This window comes from Ambystoma mexicanum, chromosome 2p, assembly GCF_040938575.1.
Source record: "Ambystoma mexicanum isolate Mex_15411 chromosome 2p, UKY_AmexF1_1, whole genome shotgun sequence".
NCBI classification, from domain to species: Eukaryota; Metazoa; Chordata; class Amphibia; order Caudata; family Ambystomatidae; genus Ambystoma; species Ambystoma mexicanum.
In genome coordinates, this window is record NC_090923.1 from 1,126,939,840 (window position 1) to 1,126,962,666 (window position 22,827).

Genomic DNA, 22,827 nt, shown 5'->3' on the forward strand with positions numbered 1-22,827 from the left:
TCTTGTGTGATGCGTGTTAGATTTGCTTCTTGCCATCCCTTAGAGAAAGAATAAAGTAAGATATTCCTCCCGCCCGCCACATATCACTTCCCTAGATTTGAGTCTTGTCATGTCAATGAGGAGCAAATAAATTCACAGAATGAAAGGAATCTGAAATAGGAGTTTGTCGGAAGAGGGCGGCTTCTAGCATGCGTGGGATGGATTTCAGCTTATCGCTTGTCTTCCAGATACACAGATCCCTAGCTCATCTCACCATTGATATCACTGCATAAAGCAACAGACATTTCAGTGTGACTTCAACTAGTTTATTTTTGATGCATTACATTGTGGGATTCGACCTGCAACAGTAATTCACATAATGAGATAAGAGAACCTGTGTGAGTGTAGGAAAGAGATTGTGGTCCAGCCAGAGGGTCTGCTGCTCACCGGAGGGAACCTTTAGTTCTTGGAAAGGAGTGGTATTAACTTTTAGGGGTCAACAAATTGGTGCTCAGGCTTGGGTGGAGGAATTGGTGCTTGAGTGTGAGGACCCTTAATCAGAAGCAATCAATGCTCTGGCGTGAAGAACCTTCATGGTCCTGAGGTGCACCTGCCCGGGTAGCTTTCAGCACAATAGAAAAGAAATATGAGCTCTCGTCTGAGGGACCATAAAAGGGACGTTGGCAGGAGTGCTTCACCTCAAATGTTGAGAGCATAGACCCAATTCCTTTAGGCTTTAAAGCTACCAGTAGAGTGAAGAGCACCAACTTCCCTGACTTGTGATCTAGGTTTCCTTCGCCAACACCAAGAAGGAATTCATGGGACACCAGGTCTACCACCACACTTTTCTGAAAAGTAGAAGTCACCCAGCCTACTCATGCTATCTTGTTGAATGATGGTGCCATGCTCACACCCTCTAAGAATGTTCCCCAGTGCTACTTTATGCTTTCAAGACTGCTCTGAGTGTAAAGCGGTACTTGCGCTACAGCATCCATAGAACAGGATTCACAGTGATCACTTTAAAGAAACATGCTGTTCTGCTTGTCTATCCGGTGTTCCATGGACCACAATGCTAAGATGCATATATGACCTGCGTGGATGTACATGGTGGTGCCTGCACCATGGGGAATTTCATTTTCAGTGTAATATTAGCACACAGACATGCAGGATAGTGGCAGATTATTTGATGGGTCTTCTACTATTTCAAGGAGCCAAAGGGGGAGGAGGGCATCGTCCACTCAGGAGAAATTGAGACAATTTTCTGTTTAGTTGTTTTGCATCCATCTCTAAATAGATTTGGTTTTATCTACCATGATGTGTTAAAGATCCTCATTGGAGTGGTAACTTCTGAGGACACTGTAGCCTGTGGGGACTCGGTGGTTGGGCACGCTAACAGCAATCTTTTGGAAACAATCTATATTGTACAATTATATACCTTGTGCAGTGTTTCCTTGTGTCTCAATGTCCTCCCTCTTTAGCCCTCAAACATAACATTTTCAGATTATGGAAAGATGACTATCTGGGACCCGTGCCACCCTCCACCTGGTATATCATTGGTGTTCAAGTTTGCTCCACTGACTCATAAGAACAATCTGGCTGTGTCTTCCCCAGAGTGTGGATATAGACTTGAAATCCTGGGCTGGCAATGCCCAGAATTCCAAAATGTGGAGGAAAGGAAGGGACACATTCCTGGAAACAGACGGGAGATGTTCTGGTGATGCCCCTCCCACCTCCCCCCACACACGGCTCCATGATGGCAGGAGCATCACAGCAGGGCACAGAAGAACTTCTTCTCGCGGAATGGGTTCTCCGAGGTGGGCACAGGTGTGATAAGGGGATCCTCGCAGGTGTGGGAGTCACAGTAGGTCATGAGGTCTGCAGCAGCCTTGGATACCTGGAAAGGAAATAAACAGAAGCTTGCGATTACTATAATGGTAGTCAACTGTGTGCAGATCCAGGGAGAATGTGTTCAGAGCTCTGCTTATAAAGGATGGAGTAGGAGTTGATGGTTAGGGGAGATGGTACATAAGCATTAACTTTAAGTGATTGTATAGGAATACTGATTGTATTTTGTATTTATTTATTGAGGGTACAGGGTTTTTCAACCAGGATCGCTTATAAGAAGGAAACCGTCAGCAGGGCATTCCTGAGTCGGGTGTCGTACATAAATTGGGGACGTAGTGATTGAGTGACCACTCGATTAAGGGGAATACATGGTTTAAAGACCAGGGAAAATACACCAAATGTGACATTGGTCTGAAGGGACCGAATTTATATGTGATGGGATAATATATACAGTGAAGTTAGTTGCATGGTCATTGGGAGGGGGAGAAATATGGGAGTAAGTAGAATGTGCTCCCTCTTGGATATGGAGGTGAAGCTTTAGTGCACAATTAAAGGAGTGGATTGTAGTTGTTTTTAACATGACGACAGAAGCTCCAGTTGTGAGAGAAGGAGTAGATGTCAGATGAAGTGCCGGGTGGGAGGGAACAGCACGATTGGGGAGTGTATTAAAGCAGAGAGTGCAGCAGGAGACAGTGTTAGCTAAATGGGGGCAGCAAGCTCATGCAGGGATTTGAAACTAAGCAGTAGAAGTTGATAGACACCTATCGGGCATGGATGCAGTGTATGTAGGTGTGAGAAGAGCAAGGAAGATTGTACAGAGTCAGGGTGGCAGAGTGGATTTATTGTCAACTGGAGTGAAGGACCATTTGCGTTTTACTGAATTTATATAGCGCTTTACAATAACAAACATTGTAAAATATTTGAGAAATTAATTGCATGAACAATCAAGTAGATTACAAATAAATTTAAGATGAGAACGAAAAAGTGGAATGGAAGACCGAGATCGAAGGCAAAGGGAAGTTTGTTCCAATACATATGTGCAAGCATAGAGAAAGACCAGAAAGGTTGATTGAGAACATCGAGTATAAAGGCCAAACCGAAGGAATTAAGACTGTGAACCAAGAGAATAAGAAGGGAGAATTGATAGAAATCAGGGAAGAAAGGGCCATGCCATGGAGGCATTTGAGCACAATACATGGGAAATTAAGAAGCAGACAATAATCAAAGGTGAGAGAGAACTGAGAACTGGAGCAGGCACCGCTGGTTATTGTTATTTTACGTGAGAGCTTATAAGTAGATGCTGCTGTTTTTTGGGGTGCAGCCCACTAAATCGTGCTACCGTGCGTCAGCACGAAGAGAATGAACTGTGTGAAAAAAGACCTAGGCAGTATTGCCTGCGGTGTGGGCCGCACACCCTTATATCCCGATTGGATTTCAAAGAAGATTAGTGTTCTAATGATCAACTTTCGCAAATCTTTGATTCTTAAATTCGGTGATTTATTCAAAGTAACAGTAAGCAGTCGCTTTTCTGATGGGCAAAACAACCTAGCATGGCCAATGCATTTCGGACTCTACAGTCCTTCATCAGGGCCTGTCTAACCAGAATTATAGCCAAACATCAAACATAGGTATTGATTAATCCAATTGTGCAGAAAAAACAACCAAATCAAATGTATCACAAATAAAAATGCATAACATCAAACAATATATTGAAACAACAGGGTACCCACGTACATAAAGACATACGTCATAAACACAGAAAGAGAAAAAGAAACAAGGATATGCATAAGCTTTTTCATAGAAACATGACATTATTCAGCTTTTTATCTTCCAATAAGCATATGATTACCTATTATAAAAGTGCCCCACTTCTCGTTCAACTACAGATATACTAATACACTAATACACCTCGTGTGTTGGTGTGTGTGATAACCAGTTCATTTTCGGTTGTGTAAATGCTATAGTGCCTGATAGTAATAGTGTTGTAACTTAACAAGTTAGACTTTCAAAAACGAGTGACATTTACAAACCGCTTAGAACGAGAGTTTATCCTCATGGTGACTAAGCTGAGAAAGCATGCGTGATGTTTATATGCGAGTTATGTGAATGATCAAATCTCTGACCTTAGTCAATTAGATGCTGGCGTACTCAAACCCAATGGTTTGTATTTGCAATATGCGGCGTGGCCGCTCACGATCAGGTATACACGTTAACCTGTTTCAATATAATGACATGTATTTTAGAAGTGCAGCCAGTGGAATGGCTCTTGTTAAAGGAAGACAATATAGGAGCTTACAAAGAATTTATTTTGACCTTACTTACCTTCATCTCTACGAATTCTTACTTTACTTATGAGAAAGAATACTATCTGCAGACGTCAGGTACGGCCATGGGAGCCACAATGGCACCAGCCTATGCGAATGCATTTATGCATCGTTTTGAGACCGAACACATCTTGGAAATACAAAAATGGAATGACCAACTGAAAGTGTGGGTAAGATACATAGATGACATTTTCGGGGTATGGAAGGGATCCATTGACTCATTGAAAGAATTCTTGGAATACATCAATCAGATTGATTCGCGAATACAATTCACCGCAGAAATAGGCAACCCTAATATCCATTATCTTGATGTGGAAGTAAAAGTAAATCAACTACAGATCACAACCTCACTGTACACCAAGCCCACCGACAGGAATAACTTACTACATCGTATGAGTTTTCATCCTCAGAATACGCTACGTAACTTACCCTATGGACAGATGCTACGATTGAAAAGAATCATTAGTGACCCAGAAGAACTTCACCAAGAATTACACAAACTGCAAAATAAACTAACGAATCGAGGATATCACCAAGAGGAATTAGACGTAGTATCTGGTAAAGTGACAGCTAAAACCAGAGCCAGCATATTGGAAGAAAAACCCAAAAGAGAAGCTCCCACAATAGTGTATGTGTCAAAATTTTCGACTCAGAGTGCACGAATTAAGAAATGCATTACTAAACATTGGGCTATACTCACCAGTGATGAACGCACTACGGCCTTATTCCAGACTAAACCAGTGTTTGCGTATCAACGCTCAAATAATCTACGCAACCTATTGGTCAACACTAAAGACACCAAAGACAAACGACAAAAGTACAAACAACAAGGATCCTACCCATGTTTGAATTGCAACAATTGCAATAGCATTATTAAAGGTAACACAGTATCACACCCCCACACGGGAGAAAAGATTCAACTCAGAGACTTTGGGACATGTGACACTGAGAATTGCATCTACTGCATATGCTGCCCTTGTGGACTATGTTACGTGGGAGAAACTGGACGGAAGCTAAAGATTCGGATTAATGAACGTAAGTCATGCATGGGCAATAAGAATCTAAACTCAGCTGTTGCCAGACACTTTAATCAAAAACAGCACACAACAGCACAATTGAGGTTCCAAGTACTAGAAGTACTGAGGAACCAGCAACCAGGTATTGATCCACGAAGAAGACGTCAGCAAAGAGAGGCGTTTTGGATAGACCGACTGGACAGTTTATCACCTAGGGGAATGAACCAAGAATTCGATTTGAACTGTTTTCTATGAGTCGAACTGTTTCACTGAAAAGCCATTGTATAAATCACTTACATACTGCACACAGAAGTGTAGTTGAGACAACATCCTACGGACGATATTCCTGAGTTTTGATCTTCAGAAGCTCACTCAGCAAAACCTTGTTTTTTTATTTTTTATGTGTCTACACGACTTCAGTACGATTGTTGTTTCTTCTTTTCTTGTTTTTCTTGTTTTTCTTGCATTATTCTGTGATACATCTTTTCAGATCACTACAGTATGTTTTATTCATGTTCTTTCCACGCTAGATGATATCACCCCATTACCCTATTACATTGTGTCACACCATCACATAGAAATATGGATACAACACACTCGTTAGTTCACAGCGCCATAATGGCACGCACACCAAATGGACATATCTCGATCAACTTTTTCTATTCTTATTTCTAGTACGTTACACCAGTTTGTGCAAATATAGTAGCCACTCGTTCTTTCACGATTCTGATAAGCCCCAAGCAAGATGGCGGCTTCCACATGGACAAGTCTCCATGTTGCATGAGGCAGTTGCCACAGCAACCGAAGCCTCACTTTCGAAAACAACTCAGCGTTTACTTAGGCAATGAGTTGACAGAGAACAATGACTCAGCGAGGCACGTCTCCCGCTCTGCATCAACATTTCAGATAAGGTATGCGCACAATGTTAGATAAACTCGTCTAAGAATTGTAGATTCTAAGTGTATAACAGTGGACGCCAGCGGGCTGGCTGCACTTCTAAAATACATGTCATTATATTGAAACAGGTTAACGTGTGTACCTGATCGTGAGCGGCCACGCTGCATATTGCAAATACAAACCATTGGGTTTGAGTACGCCAGCATCTAATTGACTAAGGTCAGAGTTTTGATCATTCACATAACTCGCATATAAACATCACTCATGCTTTCTCAGCTTAGTCACCATGAGGATAAACACTTGTTCTAAGCGGTTTGTAAATGTCACTCGTTTTTGAAAGTCTAAGCTGTTAAGTTACAACACTATTACTATCAGGCACTATAGCATTTACACAACCGAAAATGAACTGGTTAGCACACACGCCAACACACAAGGTGTATTAGTGTATTAGTATATCTGTAGTTGAACGAGAAGTGGGGCACTTTTATAATAGGTAATCATATGCTTATTGGAAGATAAAAAGCTGAATAATGTCATGTTTCTATGAAAAAGCTTATGCATATCCTTGTTTCTTTTTCTCTTTCTGTGTTTATGACGTATGTCTTTATGTACGTGGGTACCCTGTTGTTTCAATATATTGTTTGATGTTATGCGTTTTTATTTGTGATACATTTGATTTGGTTGTTTTTTCTGCACAATTGTATTAATCAATACCTATGTTTGATGTTTGGCTATAATTCTGTTTAGACAGGCCCTGATGAAGGACTGTAGAGTCCGAAATGCAATGGCCATAGTGGGTTGTTTTGCCCATCAGAAAAGCGACTGCTTACTGTTACTTTGAATAAATCACTGAATTTAAGAATCAATGATTCGCGAAAGTTGATCATTAGAACACTAATCTTCTTTGAAATACAATCGGGATATAAGGGTGTGCGGCCCACACCGCAGGCAATACTGCCTAGGTCTTTTTTCACACAATAATCAAAGGTGAGCCAGTGAAATGAAAGCAATACTGATGAAAAAGAAAACTAATGGAAGAATTAGAGATGACACAAAGAGGGACAAGTTGATAGGAAGGAGGACTCTGAAGAAGCCTATAACAGTAGAAAAGTCGGAATAAAATGTGGGATGAGAAGAGTTTTGATGTAATTTATTTAGTTATTTATTTATTTTATTTGAATACTGCTAAAAACGAGAAGCCCATGGGCATAGAAGCGCTAAAAGCAGGAACAAACAGACATAAAACATAAAGCAGTTTTAGTCAAGTTAGATCAATGCTGTCAATCGTATAATACTGAGTTTAGACAGATAGCAATAGGAGAAGAGCAAGCCCTCGGCTCAGGGCATTCCACAAACGTGTAGCTGCGCAGGGGAAAGATCGTTCAGAGACAAGTAACAATTTAGTCTTTGGAGTTTGGAGGGGACAAGAATTATTAGACCCGAGATACCCTGCTAGATAGATTGGCTGGGCTTTTCCCATAAACATAAGTGTGGGCAATGCACAGAGCCCGGAATGTGATACGCCTACCAATGGCCAACCAGGGTAGGGTAATGAAAGAAATGTAGAGTGTAGAGTCAAAGATGATGCCAAGATTACGAGCAGATATAGAGTAACAGAAAGAGACAAGGACAAGGAGAAGGAGAAGGAGAAAGTGAAGGATGAAGGATAGTGGTAGCGAGAAAGAAAAGAAAGTCCGTTTTAGACTGGTTGAGGTGTAGGTAGTTATCTGATTTCCAGTACTGAATGGCTAGCGAGCAGGCTGAAAGAGTAGCGTGGAGTATTGCGAAAGGAAGAGAAGATAAGGAAGATTTGGGTGTCGTCCATGTAGAAATGGTAAGAAAAGCTGAAGGAAGCAATAGCGGTAGCAAGAGAGAGAAATAGTATAAAAAAGAGAGGAGAGGGCCCAGCCCTGATCCTGTTCAACACCATATTGAATCTGAAGAACAGAAGATGATTGAAAACCCAAGAAACAGAGTAGATTTGTTTTCGAAATATAAGAACAAAGCCACTCGAGTACAGAGCCCTTGACACCAAGATGGGAAAGGTAGAAAAGATGGATGGCTACCAATCCAAAACAACAATAAGAAAAGATTGCTTGGAGTACTAAGCAGAAATAAGTGCATTAGAGACAAAAATAAGAGTTATTTCAGTCAAATGGAAAGGATGGAATTCCGATTGATATAAGTGATATAAGAGTAGAGAGGGAAGGCAGTTAAAAGGCTGGCACGGTACTCCAGGCTGCGGAGTACAGTAGTATGTATGAGAGATTTGGTAGATGTAATTGATGTGAGGGACAGATTTAAGGCTGCTATCAAAAAGGACCTGAAGGTTTTGTGCTTTGGGGTAGTGGGGAGAGTAGGTCGGGTGGCAATGAGATGGTAAAATGTAGGTAGATTATTTTGGTCTTGGGGAGTCAAGCGTAAGACAACATCGAGTGACTACCGGCTTATCTGTCTGCCTTTCTGGAATCCAAGAGGTCAGGAGTAAAGGTAGGAAAAAAGATTTCAGAGTTGCTTGCAAAGAGGTGTTATGAGAATTGAAAGAACAAAATGAGTTGGTTGAAGGAGGTGGTGTAAAGGGTGAAGAGTAGGGGGCCAAGGACGGAACGTTTGGTGAAGCCAATATGGAACAGAGGTTGGATCAGTAATGACAGAGTTCCAAGAGATCGAGAAGGATCAATGAGAAAGGTAGGAAGTATTCTGGGCTTAGCCCAGAGTCTCAGTGACCTACAGAGAGAGTGTCTGAATGCAACCTTCTTTATTCTTTTACATACCAATACTGAACTTTCTTTCCCTCTGGCCCTCCTCTTTCTCCCCACTCCCATGTGCCCTCCCTTCCCTGGTGTCCCCTCCCTTAAAGGGGCCAGTGCGTGTTTTAGTCCACACCATCTCCCCCCACTTATCATGATCCCTCTTGGGGTCACATTTGTTCAATGTGCCGCAAGGGTTTTCGAACGACCCGATGGGGGCGCCCGGGAGATTCCCAATTACCTCCTGATACCCCTTTGTCTGTCTTTGCCAGGTCCACCGCTGATGGTTCTGCCACTCTCTCTTCTTGTGTTCCCTCCATCATCTTTGTCCGCTCTTCACTTTCTCCTTCCTGGTGGTTCCCCGACATTAACGTCCGACACATACAGTCTCTGGAAGAAGGAGGCATTTTGGTTTATGTTCTGTACTTCCCTTGCCGTGGTGACCATAGACACCTTCACTTCAGTTACTTGAAAGTGTTTGGGGTCATATCTGGTGTTTGTCTTTCTCTGTTGTCTCTGGTGGACCAGAACTTGCTCTCCCACGGGTAGCGGTGGCTCTCTCGCTCCTCTTCGTTGGTCGGCCCATCTCTTCACTTTCCTTTTTCTCTCTGTATCTCACTCCCGGATTTCTGCATCCTGTTCCTCAGTATAGTCTTCAAACTGCAGCATTCGAGTTCAGGGCTTGTATCTGATCATCATCTCTGTCTGGGTCTTTCCGGTCACCTCATGGGGTGTGCTCGATAGCTTCTTAGCATTTGACACAAGGCTTGTGGGAGTGACACTTGATCGACTAGTGCTTTCTGGTGGGTCTTCCTGATGGTGAACATGAATCGTTCCAGCATCCTGTTTGCCTGTGGTGTAATTTTCTGGTGCTGGAATCCCAAGTGTGCTGCAAACTTCCTGAAATCATAACCTTGGAATGGGGGCCCATTATCTGTTTTTACAATGTTCGGTATGCTCCACTCGCTGAATAATTTGTCTAGGACTCCTACCAAGTTATGGAATGCTGTGAACTGGACCAGCTTCACCACTGGGAACCATGACTATTCATCCATGGCCTCCACTATGTGTCCCCCTTCTTCTAGAGGTCCATAGAAGTCTATCGCTACTTGTTACCATGGGCCTTTTGGAAGTAGGCGATCCTCAGGGGGCTGTGTTTGCTGCAGCCCTCTGACATGCTGGGCAGTGTATTAGTATGTTGTCCACCACTGCATCCATGTAGGGGAACCATACGCGATTTTGTTGTATAATGTTTTGTTTTTGACAGTCCCCTGTAGCCCCCATGGACCATGGTGACCACAGTCTTCCATAGTGTTTTGGCAGAATCCCTTGCTCGGTTGTGGCCAGATCACCTTGTATTTTGGCCATTCTCTAGATCTCTTTCATGCCCACCTCTTGCCACCATTGCAACTCTTGTCTGTGGTTCCTCCACTTGTTTGTATTGGTGAGCTGAACCGCGGCCTTGATGGTGGGGTCCAGGCGGTGAATGTTGCCAAGCTGAACGTTGGGGACAACGCATTCTCTGACAGATATTGAATGTAGTGTTCGGCTTCTCTTTCAAGGGTATCTTTCGTTTTGCTTATCGGGTGTATGGATAGATAGTCTGCTGGATTGGCTCCCCCTCGGATTGGTGAACAATCTGCTAGTCATACTCCTGTAGCCTGATGCCCTACCTCTCTGTCCATGGGGGCATCTTGGTTTTCGGGTTCCCAAACAGGGATTTGAGTGATTGATGGTCAGTGAAGAGTATGAAGCGGCAGCCGATGACAAAATGATTAAACTTCTTGCATGGCCAAACTGCCGCTAGGCTCTCCCGTTTAGCTCGATAGTATGGCCTCTCTGTGGCTGACAGGGCCCTGCTGGCGTAGGCAACGATTCATTGTCCGGGTTGTTGCACTGATTCACTCTGGGCCAGGATTGCTCCCAGACTCACCAGGCTGGTATCCACTGTAATTTCCATTTCCCTCGTGGGGTCAAAGTAGGCTAGCATGCGGCTGGTGACCAGTTCAGTCTTTATGGTCTGGAATGCGATCTGCACTCAGCCTTCCACTCAAGGGGCATGTCTTTCTTGAGCAGACTACGTAGGGGGATTTGTAAGCGTGGCATAGTCGGGGAGGTATCAGGCACAGAAACTCGCCATGCCCAGGAACGACTGGAGTTCTGAGATGTCCGTTGGTGGGGCCAAATTCACCATCGCACTTATCTTGTCCGGGTCAGCTGTCATCCCTTTATCTGAGAACATGTGCCCGAAGAACTTCAGGCTGGGCTTATTGATGTTGCTCTTGGCCCGGTTCAGGGTGAGGCCCGCCGTTTGTAGGATCTCACAGACTTGTAGCAGCACTGCGTCATGTTGGTCCTGGGATGTACCGAACACCAAGATATCATTGCTGTAGTTACAGGCAGCCACTACTGGTCAGATGAGGCGGCAGATCGTTTCTTGGAATATTTCTGCCACAGACAATATCCCAAAATGTAATTGCTTGTAGCGGAAGAGCCCCTCGTGTATCGCAAAGGTCGGAATGGGCCTGGAGTCTGGGTGGATAGCCAGCTGGTGGTAACCCTGGTTGAAATTGAGCTTTGAGAAAACGCACTGCCTGGTTCAGTCTGATGATAATGCCCTCTATATTGATACCAGAGAGGCATTTCCCTCTGGATCGTTGTGTTCGAAATACGCATGTCCACGCAGAGGTGCAGCTGTCCATTGTCATTCGACACCACCACCAATGCCACCACCAATGGTGACACCCATGGTGTCGGACCACTAATTCAATGATGTCGTTGTCGAGGAGTAGTTGGAGCTCTCTGGACACTTGCGCTTTAGATGGAAACCAGCTCTGTGTGGATGTTGGGGTACCAGGGTCACCAACGGGTTTACATTCTGTGTTATAACTGAATCCTTGAGCATGCCCGCACCCTCAAACAGTGCCGGAAATGTCATTTGTATTTGCTGGATCGTCATTACTTGGTTCGTTATCATGTTCACCTCAATCTTTCTTGCTGGGAACTCCTTCACCACCTCCCACTGGTCATAATGGATGTGAATGAGGGCGAGGGTCCCGCTGCCTATAATCAGGTGGTTCAGCCCCACCTATCTGGATGGTTACTCTTGGAGCTGTGCTATCATCGGCCTCTGCACTGATTAGTCAGAGATATTCCTTGCTGTAACGATCGGTATGGACGTAGTCTTCTTGGGCGTACATGCCTTCTTCTCGCTATGCCAGGGGATTCTCAAATGAGTCTTTCATATAACTCAGGCCATATGTGTCATTGTGGCGTGTATATGGTTCCATGGGGTGGTGTGGGTATTCTTGCTCCATATGGTACTGTGGTGGCATCTGCAGGGTGAGGTCTTCCATCGCTCTGACGAACCTACGCTAGGTTTGCGGTGGTCGGCCTCCCTGAAGGTGGTCTCTGGATGTTCTGTTTGGTATACATCAGGGGGCCCTTGTGTCTGTTTTTGGCATCGCATTAGGCCCCCCAGCATGGGGTTCCTGTAGTTTGGGAGAGTTGTGTGTTTTCCTTGCACATCCGCTGGAAATGGTTTTTGCGGCCACACATCATACACATTTGCCCTAAGGCTGGGCACTGTGCTGGGTGGGAAAATTCAAATCCACACCTGTAGCACTGCTTGCCCCCTGGGTATCTTGGATATGGACCACCTTGGTTGCTGAACCCTCCTATCGGCTTAGTTTTTATTGCAGCCACAATGTCTGATTTCTTGGGGCTTTCCATGGCAGCAGCTTGGACATCTTCCCTCTTGTTGACAATGGTTTTTTTAACAGGTATTTCCTAAATATCGATGAGATGCAGCCCTCTGTTATTCTGAGTCAGATGGCTTCATCCTCTGAGATGTTCGCCAACTCACAGTGCATAATTTTCATTCAGAGCCTGAGTGCAAACTCTCCTATTCTCTCACGGGGAAGCTGCACACACTGATTGAAAGAGTACCTTTCATAGTCTCGATTGGGCAGTACCATCAGTTTCCTGTTCACCGCTGCAGTCAGCATTGTGTACTTAGTTCGCTCTTGCAGCGATGTTTGGTGATCCTTGGTCACCCACTGCCTTTATAAAGTCGTCAAATTCTTCCATCCATTCCTCCCATCTTTGGCCTTAGTCGTGTTGGGGTTGTAGTGAAAAAGGACTTAGCCTCCTTAAAATTGGCGGCTCTTGAAGATGTGTTTGCTAAGTAGCTAGCTGGCGCCCCTGCGCCCGTCTGCACCCCAGGGTCATTGGCTGCCTGGGTGTTATCCACCATCCTGACATGTGAGGTGACACCTGAGGACTCACTTAGTGAATGTCTCTTTTGTTTGCTGTTTCTTCTTTTCTGATTGTTTCCTCTGAGGCGGCAACCTTGTTCTCCCCCTTGGAGCCTTTGTGGTGTGGGTCACCTTTGTGTGTGTGCCTTGTGCTCCTGGTGCTGTGTCTTTCAGACTGTACAATAAATGTCCCACTGGTTGCAGGGAGTTGCTACCCTTGTGACCCTTTCCCTTTTGTGGCACTGTATGTCCTTTCCACTGTGTTGCTGTTTCTCTCCCCAGGACAATGATCGTCCTTATGTGGGTTCGTGGCTCACCTCTGTCCTTTATACCTTCCTCTGTGCTCACCTTGCATCCATCCTATTCATATGTGTTTGTTTGCCGGCTCCCAGGGCCTGGCACCTTATCATCCGTGTGAGCAGCATTTGTCCTGCGCTCCTGTGAGCGCTGTTGCCACTTTACCCCTTCTTTCCGGGGTTAGCTGCTCCTATGTGCGCCATGGCGCAGCTTTACTTATTAACATTTTGTTTTCTTTTGTAGTCACTGCTCCCATCCTGCACTGATGGGACGTGTTCCCCTTTACTGTGCCCCTCAAGGGGGCTCAGGCCTGTGTAGGCGCACCTCCCCACCAACCTTGGGGCCTCGCGAGCATCCTCCTCACCTTGCCTAAGGACCCTCCAGGGTTGTGATTTTTCCAGCGATGATCTCTCACTAGGGCTGCTCTTGCTCTGCGCCCGGATGCACATCTTCTGTTGTCCCGGCAGCTCGAGCCTGCACACGGCAGCCGGCCCTCTTCAGTTCCTCTCCTCCGCGATGACAGTCTCAGCCATGCACTCGAACGTGGCCCGCCTCGTCGCCAGTTGTTATGGGCTTAGCCAAGGGTCTTAATGACTTACACAGAGACAGTGTCTTAACGCAACCCTCTTTATTCTTTTACATACCAATTCTCAACTTCCTTTCCCTCTGGCCCTCACCTTCCTCCCCACCCCCATGTGCCCTCCCTTGCCTGGTGACCCTTCTCTTAATGGGGCTGGTGCGTGTTTAAGTCCACAACAGGAGCAAATCTAATTAAGGGAAGTGTCCTGTATTACAAGGTCAGCGAGGGTACGAAGAAGAGGAGTGATCCACTGGTTCAAAGGCAGCTTGAAAGGTCCAGTAAAATTGAAAGTGATGGTTTACAGTGGTGCACAGAGGCCAGAAAGTTGCCAATTCTGTTTAGGGCAGGTTTAGTAGAATGCTAGCTGTGAAATCAATATTGGAGAAGGTCCAAGAGGTTGTTTTCATCCAGCTAGGAGGAGGTTCAAATAAAGAAAAAACGTTTGAGGATTTCAGTGTTGTGGGGGAGGACAGATGCCGGCTAATAGCTGGCAGGGTTGTATGGGTCAGCCAAGGGCTTCTTTAAGATTGGTAGTACAGTTGATCCTTGAATCAGGCAGTAAATATTCCTATGGAAAGTGAAAAGTTGAAGGAAGAGTAGAGAACAGTAGATTAGAGATGCCAGCTGCTTGACACTCTGTGAGGCAAAGGGTTCAGTGGAGGCGTAGGTTTGGCCTTCCTTATCACGAAAACCAAATCACTGCGAGACGAGATGTTGGGGCAAGAAATGTAAGAATGGGCGGATATAAATGGGACACGGAGTGAGAGAGAAGTCGGTGGAGGGTTGGATAAGAAAAGAGTGAGGGTGTCACAAACATTTTCACTTTGCAGATGAGCACCAAGTTGGAACACTAATATATCTTGAGAGCGAAAGAAGGATCAATCACTTTCACACCTGATGTAGCTAGAATGTAGTTCTATGTTCAGAGTTAGGTTAAAGAGTTTTACATTTTTTAGGGTGCAGGGGAGAAGAGGAACAGCCCTGGCATATGGGCTGTGTAGTAAGTAGAAGGCAGATAAGTTCACGGTTAGGGAACGCCCGTCCCCTGCACATTATCCAAGGCTGAGTTAGCCAAACGTTTTTAGTTAACATAATTGTAGTTACACCATTTTTTTTGAAAAAATATTCATAATTCACATATAAACTGAGAAAAATAGTGGAAACAAGTTATTCAATTTAACACATAAAATGTATTGATGAATGGGTGAGTTTGCCCAACACGTTTCGAGATGTATTCTCCTCTTCAGGGGCTGATTAATATTCAAACTTTGAATCTAGTTCAGAAAACAGTTAAACATATTTTATAATTAGAAATCAACTTATTTCAAAAGTAAACTGTGCACATAATCATTCATCAGCAGTGCAAATGAGAGCAAATAGTACAGTTCCTTATATTCATTAGTACTGATCATAGTTAATTCAAAGGAAGTGAGGTTTAGTAAGGCCATTTGGAGTATAGTCCTAATATAGCTGATCATTTCTTTCTTTAGGAGTTACTGAACAGGGGTCGATTGTTATGCTAATAAGTAATAGGGATATTGAGAGAGAAATCCTTATCTAAATTTGGCAAAAATGAGATGGTAACATTCTTACCCAGAGGGTACTCATGAAGTTCTTTAACAAAAGGTTGCATGTGTGTCCATGCTTAGAAGTTGGGGTATAAATCTAAAGGATAAAATCGAGAAATTCCAATCAGAGATGACAAAATAAGTTTTGGAAAAGAAAATATTGTAATAAAAAGAAGTAACGTACCAGCACAGGAAATCCGGTGCTGTGTAGAACAATTTAATAAGTGTCTTAAGGTCGATGAACTTAAGAGACACGCAGTAGAAAGAGCTAAGGACTTATACATCATAAAGGTCATGCTATTCATCACTGCAGAAGGCACTTTAAGATCAGGCCAGCGGTCATGCGGTCTCGTGATAATCCTAAGGCCATTAAACGTATTGGGGACATCATGGAGCGGCAATACCAACCCCCAACACGGGATCAACCGGGCACCTCCTCCTCCTCGGGTTCCCAGCAGACAAGCCCCCTGCGCCGCTCTCTGCGCAACCTGAGACGCCCCACGTCACAACCACCCAATGGTGGAGGAAGCCCTGTGGCTTAGGTCCAGCAAGGACTAGGTGGCACATGTTGAGCAGGGCACATAGACACTATAAGGCTCAAATGGGGGTGTTGTGGGAGGAGAGGGTGCTCTTGGGGGTGTTGTGGGGAGAGGGGGGAGAGGGTGTTCTTGGGGGTGTTGTGGGGGGGGAGAGGGTGTTCTTGTGGGTGTTGTGGGGGAGGGGGGAGAGGGTGTTCTTGGGGGTGTTGTGGGGGGAGGGGGGCAGGGGCGTTTTGAAAGTTGGGGTCATGCACATTTTTATCACATTATGTTCACAATACACTGTTCGGAAGTTGAAAACCAGGCGTTGTCTCCATCATTGTGTATGTGTCATTTATTGTGGACAGGGTCCTTTGTGGGCCTCATAACATGCACCAGGGCAACAATACCCATCTCCATCCATGTAATTTCACCTTTGTACCTGATGAAATTCCTGATTCAGATGCTGACGCACATCGTGTGCCTCCTTGACATCGCCTCTTGCATGTCCTGCCGGAGCATTTCACCCATACGCAGCCCCATCCACATCATCCTCATCTGGTGGTTGCATGTCAATGTCAAGTGGTATAGGCACATTCCATCAGATGCACATTTTGTGATGCTCTACACATGCCATGGTTGTCTTTGCCACTTTGTCACGGCCGTACAGGAGAGCCTCATCCAGGCCGCTTAGGCACCAGCGCACTGTCATTGGAAGGCCGAATGACGGCTCTATCACGACGCGGGTACGGGTATGTGCAATATTATAGTCCTCTTCCTGCTGGTTCTGTGGGTTCCGTACAGGGGTTAGGAGCCACCTCTTCAGTGGATAGCTGGCATCGCCTGTATGGTGTGAGGAATGGCTACCTGTTACGGGTCACCTCTGGTGCGGCCTGTTGTTGTTGGTGCTGCACTGCAATCATTTACTGAAGCCCATGTCATGATGGTGGTATTGGGACCATCTTGGTGTGGGAAAGGGTGTGGGAAGGGGTGTGGTGTGCTCTTTTGTGCTGCGTGTCTCCATTGCCTCCACCTGTACTGATTGTGTCCATCTGTGACAGATAGGAACACTGCTCAGGTCTCTTAACGGGTGCTTTTAGATGCCGTTATTAGCGCCATGCCGGTAAGGGGTTTTGGGGTCTTTTCCATGCCCCTAATGCCATGTCCGCATGGCTTGTGATGGCGTGATATTAGCGCCATGGCGCTATTTCCGGTATGGGGGTCGCGCGCCCACGGCCTTGCCGCTATTAGTGGCACCGTACTTAACGGGTCCGCTAATAGCGGTTGGTCAGGGTCGTGATTGGCTTGGGAAATTACCGGTACCGGTAATTCTTTACCGGTACCGGTATTCCCTTACCGGACAACGTGTAATGAGGCCCATAGACTGGACAAGAATGGGGAGGGGCAATGTTCACAAGGCAGCAACTACGACCCTCATTGGAAGGAAATGATGAGGGTGAAGATGAACGGAGATAAGGACATGGGAGTAACATGATGACACTGAGGCACAAGACAGCTACAACGTGAAGGCGGTGGGTGGCACCCTGGTATTTCACCCAATCACACCCATCCTGAGTGTGGCTGTGCAGCTGCAGTGGGGGTGGTACAATCCCCCGCAGACCTGCTAGCATGCTCAATTTTTCAAGTGGGTTGCCTTGAATATAAGGGTGCCTGTGTGCTCACAATCAGGGCAGATGACCAGCAAGCAGACCGGGCACCAGTCCCAATTGCACAGAGAGGGGCTCGAGTCTCACGCCAACAGGGGGCATTAGCGTCCATGCCAGAATTTGATGCATCGAGGTGGAGAGCATGGATGGACCGCATGGACATTTACTTTAAGGCCACGGGAGAGAAGGATGAAGACAGGATGATAGCCACACTGCTACACTCTGCTGGACGGCTGTCAATCAAATTTACCAATCTCTTCAGCTGGCTGATGGGACCTATGCTGGGGCAAAGAATGCCCTGGGGTAACACTTCTTGTCCCTTGCAAATGTAGACTATGAACCGTTTATTATGTGCAGTGCAAAACAAAAGGACGATGAGTCCCTGGACACATTTCATGGTCGCCTTCATCACATGGCAATATCCTGCGCCCGTAACAACGAGCAGGCAATGATACGTAATCAGCTCATTCAGGGATGCACGTCTGTGAAACTGCAGCATCAAGTGCTGAGGGAGCCATGCCTCACGCTGGCACAAATCCTGGAGCTGAGAAGATCACATGAAGTGGCGGAAACAAGGGCATCCAAAATGGATGCTGCTCTTCGAGCTGGGAAGGCCGAAGAAGTGTGTGTAGTGGGGCGTGGCCAAGGAATGGGAGGGGCATGTCGACTGGCAGATTTACCAACGGACAGAGGTGGCAGACCCCTGAGTCTTACCTAAAATGTGGCTACAATTTGCCACACCCCGCAGAATGCTCTGTGCAAGGTAAAGTGTGTGGAAGGTGTGGCACAACGGGCCACTATGCGCGCATGTGCCGTGCAGCACTGCCGGCGGTGGTACAGAGGGGACACATTTGGGCAGGTTTCCTCAGACAACAGTACCTGTCCAACGTGGCCCTCGTGGACCAAGAAGAGGAGAGAATCACAATTGAGCCCAAAGATGACGAGGATGATGAAAACATCTTTTTCATCTCAAGTGTAAGTGTACTGAAATCAAAGGACCAACAACAGCCAAAACGTAGCGTGCAAGTGGACAGTTCGCCGGAGGAGACTGGTGCCTCTGTAAATGTGATGGCCAAAGTGATGGATGGCCAAAGTGCATTACAAAGCAATGTCTACGCCCGTGGATTTGCATCAGCCCAAAACCCGCTTTTTCACATTCGGAGGAGACCAACCTATTCCCTTTGTGGGGGCATTCGTTACGGAAGTTGAGCACGGCGGAAGCTCAATTAAAGCCTGCTTCTACGTCACAGATGTGAGCCACAACCCCTTCTTGATCTGTGCAGCTGCAGAAGCCCTAGGAATTGTCAGCTTCGCCTACGGGGTGTATATTGAAGATGTGCAGGACGTCCTGTGGAAGTTTTTGAAGTGAGACAACGCAGAAAGGGTGTTGCTATGTGTGATTTGGTGTATTCCCCCGTTTCAGCAGAAAATTCATTAATTTACGGATTACTCAAAAGTGCTTTTGTTGTTTTGACTATGTGGAGGTAACTGAATTTTCCGCCAAATAACACGGTGGATCTCATTTTTGAGTCCAAGTGCAATTCGGTGGCGGGGACCTATTACATTTGCACTTTTGCATGCACAGGTCCCTGCTGCTGAATTTTGTTGGAGTGCAAAAGGCGCGAGGAAGAAGGTGGCGTACATGCATGAACACTGCCCTTTTGCACTGCGCTGAGCAAATGAAGTAAAAACCGCCTACACGTGACAGGCAGCATTTACAATGGATTCCTACTGAGTCCACCTGTTGCAAAAATCCCAGCGCAAATGTTGTAGTAATTGTATGTCAGAGAGGAAGGGAGCTGTGGAAATCTAAGTTATGATCCGTTCCTCCACTTCCCCGTACAAATCAATAAAAAAGTGGGACATGATGTGAATGAAAGCGTAAAAGCCTTACGCAAGGCTTTTATGCCTTTCATTAACATTACTCCCTGCTCCAAAACTGGCTCCTGTGAGAGCAGCGCTGGTGGAGGGGACTTGCCGATGCAGTACATGGCTGCCTTTCACAGAGGCCCTGTGCCAACATTTATGCACTCCTCAGAACAGATTACAAGGGGATGGTTGGGCGGGAAGACTGCTAGTTTGCATAAGCCCTACACTCCGCATTGAGGGGCCAATTCTGAGGTGCAGGTAAAAATAGAAAAGTGCTCTTAAGAACACTTTTCTTAAAAGCACCAAATTCTGTCAGTGACAATGTGGCAGCCTGGCATTAAAGGGCTCGACTTTTGCATGTGCCTGATTGACGCCTTGACAACAGCCCTTGCAACAATCAAGAATGCAGGGCAGGCAACACAAGGGTAGTCTCCTTCCAAAAGCCCTGGTTCTGCATTTTAAAAAAGGGAGTTAAAATATGGCACGCCTGAGGTGCCTTTAGCATCTACTGCATACCTTTCCCTTTGTAATGAAGGCACTTCTCAGTCTGTAGCACCACTTTTCTTATTTAAGGGCACTTACATAAATAAGAAAAGTGGCTGACTTTTTAGAAATGCTCGCAGTAGCTGGGCCACAAAAGAAAGATTTTATCAGGGGTCCTGCATTGCTGGTCGAGGTCCTGATTAAAATCGGACGACTCTACCCGGTGAAAGCTGCCGGCGAAGTTGCCTCCCCTGCCCGCGCGTAGAGGCCCTCTGGAGAGGACATTACGGTGGCGATACGGAGGCGATACATCTCTACAAAATGTATCATTTTATGCAGCTAATGCCCTGGGCTATATTAGCTCCCAACGTCGATGAAAATCGGAGCTCCAGTGCCTCAGATCGACGGCCTGCTGTCTTGGCGGAGGTGCGGCCTATCGGCTGCTGGATCGGGCCGCAGAGTTTGGTGATGTGGTGTGCGGTGGCCGCCCGCCTGCCCCTGTGACGAGCTAGGTCGGAGCCCCTCGGGGTGACGGCCCCGGGCCTGCTGCATCCTCTAGAGCACATTGTGCCCTGCTACCAGCGCTGGCGGCCCGACGGACGGTAAACTGACTGTCCCCCTTGAAGCTGACACCACGGGCGGCTCGCTCCTGCGTGAGCCCCGCTAGCCGTATGTGGGACCATCTACCTGCTGCTCCTCATCCGGGTGCTGCCAGGCCGTCCTGATTGGGGGTGCCGACCCTACACTGCTGCCTGCTCGGCTTCCCGATTCTGTGCCTGTGTGGCATGGGCTGGAACACTGCAGTGTCGCCCTGAAACCGAACGGTGAGGCTTCCCAACCTTTGATGCCGCGGGTTGGGCTGGAGCCCTCCCGCATCGATACACAGGTGTGGCCCCTCCGGCCGGGAGGTACGTGGACCGGGGCGCCGCACTGGGAATTACTACGACGTCCTTAAAGACCTGAGAACGCTGCGCGGCTGGGGCTGCTCTCCCCCCCACCTCCTACCCCCCAGGCACCAGAGTAGCAGCACCTACGGCCGCGAGACAAGGCCGGTGCCCCAACGCTGCTCCTTACTGACTTGAGCACACGCCGTCCCCCATCGGCCCCGGATCCGGGCCTCCCTCAATGGGGGAGAGCTGCCCTTGGAGATGCGGCATTGGATATAAGGTGGGGGCTATGAAACCTGTTATAGCCCTCTGCGCTATCTTGAGGGAGCCCCTCGCCCACCCCACCACTTACAATCTGCCCATCGAGCTTGGATGCAATCAAGCGAGACTGCCTGCATAGAAGTCCCCCCTGACCCCCTCAGTTCTCACTACCCGCTTGACTTGTGACCACTGCGGACCACCTGTTGAAACCTACTAGAGCATAACTCCCTTGACCACCCTAGGAGCAGCGACCCACATGCCCTCTTGTTATGGTCCTGAACTGGCCCATATGAACTGGATCATCCCATTCTATTAACACACACAGCTCAAAATAGTATTACCCCTGCAACCGGCTTACAACTCAATACCCAGCGAGCCCGTGTATACTCTAAAGTGACCCTACTCACACTAGGTGCGCGGGACTCCCCCCAGTATCCTCCATCCACGAGGCCTACCACTGCCGCGAGACACCTGCGGAGTTCAGTTCTATACAGGCCCCCTGGTTACACTTGTTCATTGCTCCTCTGGCAGTGTTGTCTAGCTGCAAAATAGAGGACTACGGGGCCCCTACCCAGGCGGCAATCCCCTGCCGTCTTTACCTGGAGGATCGGGGAGAACGAGCGGGCACCGACTGGGAGGGACGTTCCAACGGGTCCTGACCCTCTACACTAAGAAATGTTCCCCTTTACACCCCGCTGAGCAGGCCCAGCCTGGTAATTGAGGACACTATCATACCCAACCACACGGAATACCGCTAGGAAACCTAATCGGACAGAGCCATCCCTGGCAGAGATCCACGAAAACAAGTGTCAAGAGGCCCACACGGAGTCTCAACGGAGAGAGAACCTGATGCCTGGGATTAAAGGAAAAAACCCACACACAAGAACCAAAACACCGGCGAAAAATCAAAGTCTTTTGCTAGAAAGCTGCTGGAACACAACACAACAAAGTGGCCCCCAAGAACCTCCGGACCAGGGAGAACCAACGACGCCTAACAGTCCTGACATGGCTATAAATAAGGAATATCTGCTTGACTGCCTTCGGGGCATGGAATCCAGGATAACAAACACGCTCCAGACCCAACTAGAAACAATGAAAGAAGAGCTGAAGATATCCCTGAAAGAGGTACGACAAGAAATAGACGATCTCAGAGGCAGAGTGGACACACTCGAAAATGGACTCTCACATATGGCAGAGGAAGCAAAGCAATACAATGGCCTACTGGAACAAGTTGCCAGAGCTACAAATAACCTAGAGATCCAAACCGAAGATTTGGAAAATCGCTCGCGAAGGTCCAACATCCGGGTCAAGGGTCTTCCAGAAACGATCCAGGATAAAGACCTACGGGACACCATGCAACACTGCTTCAGCAGCATCCTGAACGACACCCCCCTCCCCCCCGAGATATTCGAATTTGACAGAATCCACCGAGTAGGCCCAAAAAGGGATGAACCAGGAGTGAGACCTAGAGATGTCCTTATCATCAGGACCTCCTATAGTCTGAAAGAAGACATCCTGAGGGCTGCACGTACCCACAAGGAACTAACAATCAATGGAGGGCAAATCCAACTGTATCAGGACCTAGCGCTGGTCACCTTACATAAGAGGAAGCTTCTGCAACCAATCACAA

At 46.9% G+C, this 22,827-nt stretch overlaps 1 protein-coding gene across 2 annotated transcripts in view; it reads right to left on the reverse strand.

The window, feature by feature from the left end:
- Positions 1-289: 289 nt before the first annotated feature.
- The window catches only part of GNG3 (G protein subunit gamma 3), a 99,756-nt gene continuing 77,218 nt past the window's right edge, over positions 290-22,827 (reverse strand). For both annotated transcript variants that reach the window (XM_069645172.1, XM_069645173.1), the window contains exon 3: positions 290-1,873. In XM_069645172.1, the coding sequence (XP_069501273.1) occupies positions 1,745-1,873 (129 nt within the window). In that variant the 3' untranslated portion in view covers positions 290-1,744. The remainder of the gene's footprint in view (positions 1,874-22,827) is intronic.